Raw genomic sequence first — 14,393 nt, forward strand, 5'->3', positions numbered from 1 at the left:
TTCAATTTATTTCTCATGTTACTGCTATTATTACCGCTTCTGGAACTAAGTCAAAGAGTGAAGATGGGGTGACTCTTGCTTATATTCATACTGTGTAAGCTTCTAGTGTTTTGCCATTGCAAATGATGCCAGCTTTTGTTTTTTGGATAGGTACTTTTTATCATATTAAAAAAAGGAGCTCTTATTTAACTATATTTTTAGGGGTTTTAGCATGTGTTATATTTTATCAAAGGCTCTATTGACATAATCATATGCTTTTTAGCTTTCCTTGTTTTTAATATGATTGTTTCACTAATTGTTTCACTGTCTATGGTGCTTTCAAGCATAATTTCCCTATTTATCTCTCCTGACTTTCTGAATTTTCATTTTTGCCTTCTCTGAGAGCATGATGACAATTCCTGTTTTTTTTTGGAACTGCCTGATACATAGTAAATTTTGTTCCAACCTTTCATTTTTCATTCTATCTGTGTTTTTTATTTTTAGATGTATTTTTTGTATAAGGCAGATTAAGTTTTGTTCTCTTATCTATTTTTCCTTTTTTTTTTAATTTAGTTGTTGAAGCCATTCACACTTAATGTCATAATTACCAGGCTTGCATTTTCACCTATTTATTTATTTTGTATTGATTTTTACTTCCTTCTTTTAAGTAACCACTTTGATTACATCTATTTGATTCCAGTACATTCCCACAGGCTCTACCCTCATTCCTGTTTACATGACAGATCCCAAGTTCCTTGAATTTTCTTATAAATTTTACTCCTTGGCCAACTCCCTCCCCACCCACAGCCCTCCCAGGCACACTCTTTTTATGATACAGCATGGACTCACTGGCCCTATACTGGGTAACACCAAGATACAAGGCTGGTAAGGAAAGTTGTGTTTGACGTATGATAATGGGAGAAGGAAGAAGTACCTTTTTGGCATCACAGTAGCGCAACCCGAAGTCATGGAACTGAGGAAAGAAATATGGCTTGACGGCGATGATTTGTGTGTAGAGTTCTGCGGGTCGTGACATGGCTGGGGTCCCAGACAGTAAGATCACTCTCTTGGCAGCCTGGAAAACATAGCACGGCGCTGGATGAGCACACGACCGGGAGACTACAGATAGGTCTTAATTGGACAAATTGGAAAAAAGAGCCTAAGATGATGCAAGGATTTTCACCCAGTGGACACACCACCTCCTGACAGTCCTCGGGTTCTGACCCTATACCAGAGCTAGGGAGGAAGCTTGATTAAGCATGTCAAGCTTCAAACCTACTCCATTCAAGAACTCTGGTTAACTCAAAGATGAGAAGTTGTCTCCAAAGTGAAGAGACTCGGAAAAGAACACACAGGTGGGGATGGTCCTACCTCATGCCCAACTCTGAGGGGCATAAATTCTGAGTGACGGCACAGTCCCTCTAAACTGTAAGTCCCTGTCACAGCTTCTTTTCTTTAGCTTGCTAAAATGTGTCCAACAGTAGAAAGCAGTTTCAGGGGGTTTCAGATGAGTCCTTATGTTAACCTGTTGTATGATTTCTATCAAATGGGGATAAGGGCATTATCCAATCTGGGAACAATAGATATATAAGGGAAGGTGAACAATCTCCTTCCAAGAGCTTTAAAATATATTATAGGGTTGATTGATTGCTGAACCTGAAGACTTTCTTTGAAGCTAATAGTTATAGCCTAATGACAATGATGATGACAGCTAGTATTCATGCTGGACTTTAAAATTTGCAAAGAACTTTATAAATATTTCATTTGTATCTTGCTATAACCTGGGAAAGTTGGTGTATTATTATCCTTGTTTTACAGATGAGGGCACTGAGTCAAATACAGGTTAAGTGATTTCCCTGGAGTCACAAATGTAGTAAGTTTCTGAGACTGGATTTGAACTTAGGTCTTCCTGACTCCTAGCCCAGTGCTCTATCCATTATGGTGCCACCCCTCCTTGTTTAATTGTTTTTAGTTGTATCAGACTCTTCATGACCCCATTTGGGGTTTTCTTGGCAAAGATACTGGAGCGGTTTGCCATTTCCTTCTCTAGTTCATTTTACAGATGAGGAAACCTGAGACAAACAAGGTTAAGTGATTTGCCTAGGGTCACATAGTGAGTTAAGTGTCTGAAACCAGATTTGAACTCTGGTCTTCCTGACTCCAGGCCTGGCACTCTATCCATTGTACCACCTAGCTGCTAGGGTTCCCCTAACTGCCTAGCTAGATAACTGATCAAGGTTTCTTCTACTTTTACAAGTTTTGGATAACTGAGAGACTGACCATAAAATTCTCTGCTACTATAAAATGTTACAGAAATTTAGAATGATGGCAAAAAAAAAAATTCTTTGGGAACATGCAATGAATCCCCTTTTTTGTTTCCATTTTTTAATTGATTCTTTCCAAAAACTGTGATAGTAATTTCTGGATTTAATCCTTCCAAACATCAAACCTTCCTTCCCTTGTACTAAGAAAACCAGGTACACAAAACTCATCGATAAAGCAGTAATGCTTAGCAGCATACCGTAGTAAACTCAATTCCAACAATCCAAGGTTTGAAGGAAAAAACCTCATCAGAGGAACCAACTCCCCCTGAAATGGGTCAACAAGGAAACTGAGCATGCAGATTACGAAAGGCTGTTTTTCCTTTCTGAAGAGGGATGCTAGCAGACACAGGTGTCTCTCCTGTCCTTTCTGGGACAAAACTTGAATAACTTGCCTCCAGAATGCCATCAGCTGTGAGGAGCAGGGAGGAGTACTCATGGCTTAAAAGACAGGACACAAAGGCTCTCAGAGCTCTCAAAAGTTCCCAAACTTATTTGGCCCTATCATTCCCTTTTCAAAAAAAAAAAAAAATTAATCAGCGCACCGCCCCCCGCCCCTCGGAAATCTACTTTCTTTAACCCTTTAAAGTTTTTTTTTTTTAATTTGCATCGTTTCAAAAAAGTATAAAATATTTTTTAAATGACACATCTTGAATTTAATAATTTATTATGAATTTGTGGGCTTTTTCCTACATTGAAATTTTGATAACATAATATTGCATTATATAACTGTATAGTATCATATTGTAAAAAAGTCATTACACGTACATATTCCTGCCAATGCACACTGGACTTCCTGACAATGTACGACATGCTCACCTGCAAACACCTGCTTAATAAGACCGGTCTGTGGACTTGACCACTGATCAGTTATAACTTGCATTTTGTGTATTTATTTAGAAAATAATATAATAACTACGACTTTAACTCTGTTAGACAACAGATGAGATGTATGAATGGTTTTTGAAAATTTTCTTTTCTTTCCTTATGCTTCTACTGCCCTCTTCTTTTTATTCAATGTTCCCCCCCCCCCAACTGTACCCGAGGCTCCTACCTAGAGAACCCCTTGGATCACTCCACTGTCCCTAAGGAGGTGGTATTGCCCACTTTGGGAACCTATGCTAGAGGGAGTAGGGACTGGTCTATTCTAGTTACTACTTGGTCTGGGTCTCTGGCAGCTAAGATAGCATTATGCGTGGTGGAGTCATAGGGCAGGTGAGTATCAATGATGATCTCTATGCATACCTCAGCACTGGCATTCCATCACCAATGTCATCCTCTAAAAGCTGTCATATGTGGGATGAGTTACATGTAGCCAATGTAGGAATTTTGTTTTGATTATACATATTTGTTACAAGGATTTTCTTTCTTTTTTCTTTTTTTAAAGTGTATGGGGAGGTAGGATAGAGAAAAAAATAAATGCTCATTAATTGAAAAAACAATTAATTAAAAAATAAAAGCTGTTACTAAATAACCCTCACAACTTGGGAAATTAAATTCACCCAAGGACGTCAGACCCAGATACTCCACCTGCTAACTAGAGAGTAGGGCCAGACTCAAAAAAGGAGACACTTTATACTAAATAGGACTAAAGAGTAATAGCTTCAGGGAAAAGACCTAACTGTAGATCTTGGTAGCTTTGGTGACAGCTTGTTAACTACTTAAAACCTTGAGTAAATATCGGTACTGAAAGAAAATCACACACAACAAATCACCAGAGGGGGGAAAAATGGGAGGCTTCCAGTGGAAAAGATGCTTCATAAAATAAACAAACAAGACTGCAACACAGAGAGACAGGGAAGACAAAAGGGGGTCTTTATAAATACCCGGTCCTTAAAAATGCACTTTTGTCCTCTTGGGAACCACTAAAACCTAATTCCATTATGACAGGAGAGCTATGAATTTCTCCAGCTATAATTTCCCATAGTTAAATTACCCAGGCCTGGTAATTTCCTGCATGGTTTAAGGCAGCCTCATTAACATAACAATAAGTTTCCTGAATGACATCTGTAGTGGCTGCATGCCTGGCTTCCACCTATTTCAAAGAAAAGGGAGAAAAAATGGAAAAGTCTATTATCAGCGGGAGAAAATCTGCCTATCATCTGGTACCCTATTCGTGTTCTGCTGGCTTGTGTGCCCTGGGTACAAAGAGCTCCTGTGTCAGGTGATGGGAATTACTGCCAGGCCTTGCTGTCAGATATTTACAGGATGGTGCTAAGACTGAGTCAGTCTTCCCTTTGGCTACTCAGGCTGGAGTGGGATGGGATCATTATTGCTGGAAGGGTCAGAAAATATTTGGAGGTGTGAGAGAGCACAGGCTACATTACTATAAAAGAAAGAAAAAAAAAAAGGCCTGTAATGGACAGCCCTGAAGAAAAGCTGGAGCCCCCAGTGGGCTGAGACCAGGGAGACCTCAGCATCTGGTTTACATCCCTGATGCTATCATCTAAAAGCTGTTGCTAAATCGCCATCTGTACATGGTGCTATATGAAGTAACTTATGATGTGTATTTGATGACCCCCAAAAGCTTCCAATACCAATGTTTATAAGACCAGAAAAAGAGATACAACTATATATTACAGACATGCAGGGGACTGCCGATGTCATCAATGTTAGGAACTCTCAGTGTGGGAAGTCCCACTGCAGATGGGGATCCCCACCCCTCCTACACTTAATATGAGCACTACAGTGAGATGAACAAATGCGCCAGAAAATGATGTTTTTTGCTGTCTCTGGAGACCCATGAAATCAACCTTATAAATGACTTTTTTCCCCTAATTTATTTTTTTTAACTTAATGAACCCCAAATAAATGGGTATTTCCATAAATACAGTAAGAGAAAAAGAGGATTGCAGAGGAAATGGCAGATCTACGGAATCCTGCCAAGTCCTTTATTTGTCGCTCTAAGAAGGGGATGTGGACCATCCTTCCATTTAGCTGCAATTTTCTTCTGGCTTCCTTTGTAAGGAGAAAATACAGATGGAGACAATTCAGTTCCTCTACCAGCAGGTCTACTTGCTGGTCACATTTAGAGCATGAACAGCCAAGTGAATGTCTAGAGACTGTCTAAAGACTGTGATTGTTATTTTATTCTGTTCCCTTTTCTGCTACCCTGCCACCATCACAGAAGAAGGGCTGCAAAATTATGAGAGCGACCATTTTGAAATTTTTGTTTTTGTTTCAAGGACGTCCATTGCCAAAGAATGTGGCACCAAGTGGTTGACCTGTTGTTGATGAGCACCCCTTTGGCTTGGTCCACAGAAAGCTGCCCCTGTCTTTCTGAGACCATACAGTCAGAGCTCTTCCAGCATTACAGAACCAGTCCGAGCTTGCCCTCCAGTGGCACAGCCTTCAAGAACCCAGGGTCACCTCTACACTACAACATGTATTATGGGGCATCAGAAGAGGACTCTGTGGATACTACAAATAGACATTAAATTGAACAATTAATTATAATATGGTGAACTTTATTATTTCAATGGAGCGATGTAGTGGCAAAAGTCATTCATCAACATTCACCACCCAAAAGTAATTTCTAATTATTTTGCTTTGGAGTTCATGATGCAAATAAAACAAAACTCCATGGATTTCCCTTCCTTATTTAGATTTAGGCTTATATTAAAATATCTATTTGCCAGGCTTTTGTGGCACAAGTCGGTAATCCCTGCTACCAGGGAGGCTGTGGCTATTGGATCTCTTGAGCTCAGGAGTTCCAAGTCACAATGAACTAAGCTGATCAGGCATCTACATTAAGTCCAGCATCAATATAGTTAGCTCTTAGAGGGAGGAAGGTGCGGTGCACTCATTAGGCTGCCCAAGGAGGAGCAAACCAGCCCAGGTGAGTAACAGAACAGAATTTACTCTTCCAAGTCAATTAGTAATGGGATTGGGACCACCAGTGGTCCCTGCACTTCTAGCACTGCAGAGATAGGGAGACTCGGTGTTTATTTAAAAATCCAAACCAAACCAAACCAAACCAAAAATATATTCCCTCCTTGGGCACATAACAGCAGAGGGAGGTGGGGAAGGTGGTATGGAAGTAAGCTGCATGATAAAAAAGAGATGTAAATTTAAAAATTTGCTATGGATTACTCACACAGAGATAACTAGGGTGAATAACTCACATTCAGATAATCAAAAAGCCAGATATAGTTACATGATATTAAAACATATTCCAAGTGAACATACTATGATATAAAGTACAATGGAATAGATTCTATCTCTCCCAGAAATCAACTCTTCTACCTCCCTATGCCTTGCCATCTCAGGGATATTATCTTCAGTAATGTCCTGACCAATAATTAAATATGAATTTTACTGGTCCATCCTATCAGTGACCCCTCTGAGAACCTTTATTTTTTTTGTTTTTTTAAAATTATTTTTATTTATTTTGTTAAATATTTCTCAATTACATGTAAATTTTTTTTTACAATCATTTTTTAACTTTTGAGTTCCAAATTCTCTCCCTCCCTTCTGTTCCTCCCTGCTCCTTGAGAAGGCAAGCACTCTGATTCTATTATACATGTGAGGTCATGCCAAACATATTTCCATACTAGCCAGGTTGCAAAAGAAAACACAAACAAAACAAAATAATAAAAATAAAGAAAGTCAAAAAGTATGCTTTGATCTGAATTCAGAGTTCATCAGTTCTCTGAGAACCTTTAAAATGTTCAAAACTTAAACATTCCAAGTTCAATTCAGAAGTGCTTCTCCAATGGGAGAGTGAAAGATGAAAAGGACCCAGAGAGGGTGTCTAGAATGATAGAAGCGCTACCGGTTGAAGACTCTCAGGCAAGTACAAATTAATACTAACTACAGCGACTAAAAAGAAAAATAGTGGCTGCAAAGAAAGGATGTAAGACCTGAAAGATGACCCTAAATTAGTAAATGTTACAGAGGAACTAACCACAACGATGGAGGTCAGCGGTAAAGAGCTGATGCAGGGGATCAAAGATCAAAGGATGGAGAACATGCATGTCAATGATGCAAGAGAAACTCACAGACCTAGAAAAGAGATAAAGAAGATCCGCCCTACAGGAATACCAGTATAATCCTAAGGAAAGTCCCTACTTTCCACCCTCATACATGCTGACCTGTCAAGTTTATAAAGACAAGTACAAGCTCTTACGAGCTTCTAGAAAAAAGTAGAGAGTATTTAGAAAGGTAAGGATAAGAATGACCTCAGACCTGGCCCCTAAGATTCTGACAAAGAAAGGGCTACCTACCCAAAGCTGGGAGAAATGTGCCTATGACTAAGCAAACCTAGACTAAGCTTATACTTATCTTTGAATCTTTATAAGGGTCAGCAGAAACCAGGAACACCCATCAGAGAGCAACTGAGGCTAAGAAGAGATTGATTCAATTCAGGAGACATTAAGTACCTACTATGCACCATAGTGATATTAAGGAAATGAAGCCAAAACCCAAAGAGTGGCTGTTTTCCAGAAGCTTTTACTCTGCTGGGGTAAGGATTATAGATGTAATCACATAAGGAGGTACTTAGGGGAGGATCAGAAAAGGCTTGGGGAAGCAGGGACACCTGAGCTGAGCCTCAAAAAGAAAGCTAAGGACTAGAAGACGCAGAAGTGAGGCGGGGGAACACAGAAGGCATGAGACAGCCTGTGCAAAGGCAGAGACAAGTGATTGAATGTTGACTTTGGGACACAGTTAGGTGGCCAGGTGGGTGTATGCACGGCTTGTGAATGGGGACATTGTGAGACTGACCTGATAGGTAGATGAGAGTCAGATTATGGAAGCCTTTAAAGGCCTGGTTGGAGATTCCATATTTCAGCCTAGGGATAACAGGGAGCCACTGAGGATTTTTGAGCAAGGAAGCGACTTTGTCAGATTTATGCTTTAGGAATATTAACTTGGGAGCTGTGTGGAAAAGAAACTCGAAGCAGGGAATCCAATCAGGAGGCTATTGGGAAAAGTCACATGATAGTGAGCAAAGTCCATTTGTAAATTAGACAAAACAGCTGCTAATTAATTGTATGGTGCATATGGAATTTTATAAATTCAACAAACATCTGTTAAGTGTTCTAGATTATCAAGATGCAATAAGAAAAATAACACTCCACCCCCGGAGCAGCTGAGATCTCTGTTGGGCTGTAAGGTTACAACAAACTGCTCTACACACATTATTTCATTTCATAGCGACAGGGTACCCTGTAAACTGTGATGGACTTGGAGCCACAGGGTCTGGGTTTAATTGGTTGCTATTAAGTTAGGTAACCTAAAAAGCGAGACTTGGTGTCACTTTGAAAAGGGCATCTAAGGTTTATTTATTTAGTAAAAGTAGTAGGAAAATGGCAATAGTTATGTTGATGTTAAAAAGTTAGAAAAAATTTACATAAGGTTATGCTAACTTCAGATCTCATTAATTTTTTAAATTAATTTTTTCAAGTAATAAAAATTCCTTTCTCTCTTCCACAATTCCTAGCCCCAATGGGAAAAAAATAGAACCCTTATAACAAATACGCACAGCCAAGCAAAACACATTGTCACATTTGCTGTGTCCAAAAAAATGTATGCCTCGATCTCTGTACCCTGAGTCCTTCCAATCCACTCTAAAAGGAACTATAAAATGTTAAGTTCACACTAGAAATCACATAAATGAAGAAAGAAAGCAAAGAACAGTTAACGATTAAGGGTAGAGAAATAGACTAATGGGAGCCTACACAGATGTATCAATAACATTTATTTTAAAAGATCTGACTTCCCCTAATAAAAAGAAGGGTCATTGACGATTAAAAAATAAAACTAAGCAACTGCCCATAAAATACAAACAGACCAACATCAAGGGAGGGCCTCTGGTTTACCATGCCCATGCAAATATAAGAAAAGCAGAGCAGGGGACGATCGCAGCATCGGAAAAATTAGATTTTATGGTGAAAACATTAGGAGATGTAAACAAGAACCCTCCCAAAAGGCAAAAACAACAAAAAGGCGCCAATGCTGAATGTATATATCCCAAACAACATGGGGGAAAATATACTGGGACAGAGATTCGAAGTAGATGGAAATATAACTGAATCCTATATCTACAGGCCTTTAGGTTTGGAAAGCGCTTTACACGTATTATCTAATTTAATCTTCCCAATCGCCTTGCAAGGTAGGAGCTATTATTCCCACTTTACAGATGAGGAAATGAAGATAATTATTGCACCCAGAGTTACCCCGAGGGTTATCACAAATTAAATAAAGAATTAATAAAGAAATTATGTAGCTGGGAATAGCTAAACAAGTTGATAAAGGAAAGTGATGAAATGCTATTTTGCTGTGTGCTTTAGAAATGAAGGGGGAAAAAAAAAAGAAAAAAAGAAAAAAAGAAAAAAAAAAAGAAATGAAGGGGAAGGTTCCAGTAGAACCTGGGAAGATCTGTACAAACTGACACTACGTGAAGGGAGCAGAGCAAGGAGAAAAATTTATACAATAACAATATTGTAAAGATACACAACTTTGAAACACTTAGGAACGCTGATCAATGCGATGATTGACCACGATTCCAGAGATCTTTGGAAGCAGGCAAGTATGGGAGGTGAGTGCTACCCACCTCCTGATAGAAGTGATAGACTCAAGAGTGCAGAATTTATTTATTTTTTGACATGGACAATGTGAGAATTTATTTTGCTTGACTATATACATTTTTGAAACAAGGATTTTGTTTTCCTTTCTTTTTCATTGTGGTGGGTGAGGTGTAAAGAGGAAGGGAGAGGTGACTTTTGTTGATTAAAAAAAATATATTTTTAAAAAACCACAGAGGTGAATGAAATTGTGGCATAAAATAGACTAGCATATTTTCTAACCTGATCAACATTGTACATAAGATCTCCGTATTTATCTAGTTCAAAAGAAAAGGATTCTGGGAAATGAAATTGTTCACAAGTTCCAGCGAAATGCAGCTAATGCAAGTTATTCTTTAGGACTCTGGCATTTTTTACAGAGATTGTCATCACTCATGGTCCTGTCCTAATCTCTCCCGGGTGTGACTTAATTTACCTCCCTTGTCATGCAGCAGCTGATAGTGGTTTTCAGGACACTCAAAATCAGATGGCTAATCACATAGCATTAGGATGGGTCTTTAGAGGGAACTTAATGCTATGCTTGATTAGAATGTCCTTCTACCTGCCTTCTCAATCCAAGAACATCCAGATGACTCTCAAGAGCATCAAGACTGAAATAAGGACAAAAGATGAGTCTGGCCATCAGAAAAAAGACAATCCCAACTACAACCCAGAGAACAGTGCATTTGAAAACGAAGGTGAAGATACCAGAGAGATTGATTTCAAGAAACCCTCATAAGTGGCAGCGACATAATTCACAGGACGTATCCATGGGTCCTATTTAAAAGTACTCATCTATCAGTGTCCCGAACCAAAACCAGAACCATATATATGAATTAGCAGTTAAGGGATTAGTTGTAACACTGTCGCTCTGAAAAACATCCAACTACTACAAGATATTAAAAATTCAAATGCTATTTTAAAGGGTAGGGATCGCAATCGTATATTTGGAGAAAGCAATATGCAGCGCTGTTTAGGCTAACAAGGAGATGTCAACATTAATAAGGCTGATGCTAAGAAGGTTTCATATTATAACTTTAATGATGTAATTTATCTATTGTGCCGTTTCTTTTGTCTAAACAATCAAGCCAGGCAAATTTAATTTTAGTTATAGCTGTAATATTAGAACCACAGTACCCTGCTCCAGCAAGATTTTTCTAAAAAGGCATATTAAGTGCTCTCCAAAGAAGGATAGTCACCCAGGGAAAAATGCTTCATTTAAACATGCCCATAATGGTTATGGACATATAAATATTTATAAGAAATAAGAAGGGGGAATCAAGGATTTCGATGAAGAATTTTTTATTTTTATTTTTTAAGTTACAGCACACAAAATAATCTAGCCTTGCAAGATGGATGATGTTACTTGCTATTGCAAAGGACATCTTTTAAAAAGCACTTTAAGGGGAAAAATTTAAATCAGTTTAACCAATATTTAGTCTGGCATCTGGCTTCCCAATTTTCATTTTACACAAGATGTAAGCCTTCTCTTAAACAGCAAAAACTGAATTTTACCAAAAGAAAGTGGCTGTAAAATGAAATCTGCCTTAACAAAATGGAAATCAAAATCGGAAAAGGATGCTTTTGTGAACTGATTTACAACTCAAGTGGGTTCCTTTGGAAATATTATGGAGGAGAAATAAAGAACTCATCATACAACCTGACATGGAAGAAAATATTTTCTTTTGTCACAGAAGTGACATTAAAAAAAATCACCCCGAAAAGATCCAAAATGGACCTTCTGTCCATTATGGGGGAGGAAAACCTATATGATGTCATAGGGAACATCATTATATCAATAAAAATATCATATACTATCCTCCTTGTTTTTTGAATAAATGAATGGCTTTATAGATAAGCCACTCAGGAAACAAATTTAGACTAGAACAGATGGAAATATAGATGACTGAGTCTTATCTAGAACACCCAGGCTTGGGGCAAGGCATACTCTGTCAAGCTAAAGGCCAGTCTGGGGACTTCTCTGTCTTTTCCAGTGATGGGCATAATCCACTGTCTCTAGCCTTTCCCCCGAAGATGGAGAAGGCAGAGTTTGACTCTAATTCGGTAAGATTTGCCTACATGAGAAATGAGAGATGCATGGAAAGCACCTTCCAAAGCTTAAGCGCTATATTAAGGACAGCTATTATGATAGTTGTGGCTGTTGGGTCATAACAACAGTGACAGTGGTAATAATACTGTAATCATTGCTGTAATTTCTATTAGGATAATAAAACAATGGCTACTATAGAGCATTATGTCACAGGGGATAGAGTGCTGAATTCAGAGTCAGAAGGGCTTTAGTGTGAAATCCGGTCTTTGATTATCGGTGCCTGAATGACCACAAGCAAGTGCCTTAGTTTCTCTGAGCCTTACCCATAAAATGTGAATAACCCCTGTAGTCATTCCCTCATAGGGTCATTGTGAGACTCAGAGGAGGTAGGTAAATAAACCACTATGTAAATGTCAATGTCAGTTATCATTTCATTACTCTATGATTCCTGCCACTTGATGGGGGAGGTATGAGCAGAGACACGCTGTCAGGCAGCGAAGGAAGAAGGAACTGTTTCTCCTTACTGGCTAGCCTTCCTTCAACGTGTCACACTGAGCTGGTCCCTTGGTCTCTGGGGTCCCAGCTTTTACACAGAGATGGAAGCATCAGGCCCACCCCCTTCACTTACCTGTGATGACTGAGGCAGCAAAAGCATCTATGGGGCTAAATAAACACAAGGTACCTCAGTCTGGGCAGATGGGGCCACGTCAGGTCTAAAACCCAGATTCCATCTAGAAGTCTCATGTTATAGCTGATGTGTCTCTGACTCCCCTTCACCTCAGCAGTGACCCAGCCCGCTGGCTGGGTTTGGGGACACGGACGCACCTTGAGGAGAGGCATCGCAGCTCGACAGCGGACGGTCTTCATGTTCTTCAGGAAATGGGACTCGTCCTGAATGGAAACAAGCAGAATTCCCAGTTCACACGTGGGGCCAATCTCACGAATATTCCCTCATCTGAATCTCACAACAGCCCTGGGAGACAGGGCAGAGAGACAGCCTGATTGCCCAATCTGGAAGCCCCTCCACAATACTGAGGAAAAGGAGGCTCATTCAGCAAATTTAAGTGGATTCCTCCAGGTCTCCCTTCAGACAGTGGCAGAGCTGAGAGGCTTAGCCCGGGTGTCCACATTCATTCCATACCCAGGGCTCTTTTGGAACAATCTTCTGGAATCACTTCCTGGGTCCACAGTACAATCTTTGCAACATCCTCAATGATGGTGAATCTTTACCCTTTGAAGGCGGATTTAATTAACTGTTGGTGACAATCAATAAAAACTATTCAAAGTCAAGAACTGTGACTAAGAGGGATGAAGAAATCAGGTAACAGATTTCCAAATTTAGAAAGGGAGCAGGGTAAAATGTACCCCATGTAACTGGTAAAGAGACTGTGAGGCTCTGAAGACCTTCCCAAACAGCTCCAAGAGAGATCTGAGCAATATCACCCCATCTCTGCAATAAGTGCACAACCTTCCAAGGTGACTACTTTGAAGTCAAACACTCAAAATTCTAGTTCAATTTTTTTTAAGTGTCATTATATCATAGTCATATATGTCCTTGTTTTTTTTAAATGTCTTCTCCCCCAAAGCATTCAGTAAACTGTGGGTAAAGACCTAGTAGTCTTTAATATATCACCTACAGTGCTGGACACTCAAGAAAAACTTGATTAATTAATTAGGAGCTAGGTAGCCCAAAGGAGGTTTTACTCATATTATCTTAAACAAATTAGGAACAACTGTCCAAGTCAAGGAAGGAAACAGCGTTCATCATGCTTCTCCTAATGAACTGGGCAACTAATCTTTACATGAAGTTTGTAAATCATCATTTGCAAAAGGCTGTAATACAGAAGTAAATGATTACAGTAACCTTGTGTTTGATAAATGTAAAGATTTAAGCTTTGGGGATAAGAATTCACTGTTTGGTAAAAAATGTTGGGAATACTGGAAAGCAGTTTGGCAGAAACTGGGTAAAGACCAATATCTTACACCATTTACCAAGATAAGGTCAAGATGGAGATGTGACCTAGATATAAAGGGAGATAAGTACATTAGAAGAACATGGAACATATTATCCATCAGACTTATGGACAGGAAAAGAATTTATGAAAAAACAAGAGACAAAGAGCATTGAGTTGTAAAATGGATAATTTTGATTACACTAAATTAAAAAGGTTTTGTACAAGTAAAATCAATAATTAGAAAGAAAGCAGAAAATTGGGAAAAAAAACTTTTAAAGATAGTTTCCTGGATAAAGGTCTCATATCTCAAATATATAGAGAACTTTGTCAAATATATAAGAATATGAGTCATTCTGCATTTGATAAATGGGCGAAGGATATGAACAAGCAGCTTTTTGATGAAGAAATAAAAGCTATATGTAGTCAGATGATGAAAATATTCTAAATCATTACTGATTAGAGAAATGGAAATTAAAATAACTTTGAGGGGAAGCTAGGTGGTGCAGGGAGAAGGGCACCAGCC

The 14,393-nt window shown here is 38.9% G+C and overlaps 1 protein-coding gene across 1 annotated transcript in view; it reads right to left on the minus strand.

Annotated features, from left to right (window-relative positions):
- Positions 1-14,393, minus strand: part of SMARCAL1 (SWI/SNF related, matrix associated, actin dependent regulator of chromatin, subfamily a like 1) — a 74,713-nt gene that overhangs the window by 28,662 nt on the left and 31,658 nt on the right. Inside the window, exons 8-9 of the mRNA XM_036753634.1 lie at positions 12,741-12,806; positions 914-1,054 (exon numbers count right to left, since the gene is read on the minus strand). Of these exons, the coding sequence (XP_036609529.1) occupies positions 914-1,054; positions 12,741-12,806 (207 nt within the window). The remainder of the gene's footprint in view (positions 1-913; positions 1,055-12,740; positions 12,807-14,393) is intronic.

This window comes from Trichosurus vulpecula, chromosome 4 (genome assembly GCF_011100635.1).
Source record: "Trichosurus vulpecula isolate mTriVul1 chromosome 4, mTriVul1.pri, whole genome shotgun sequence".
In the NCBI taxonomy this organism is placed as follows: Eukaryota; Metazoa; Chordata; class Mammalia; order Diprotodontia; family Phalangeridae; genus Trichosurus; species Trichosurus vulpecula.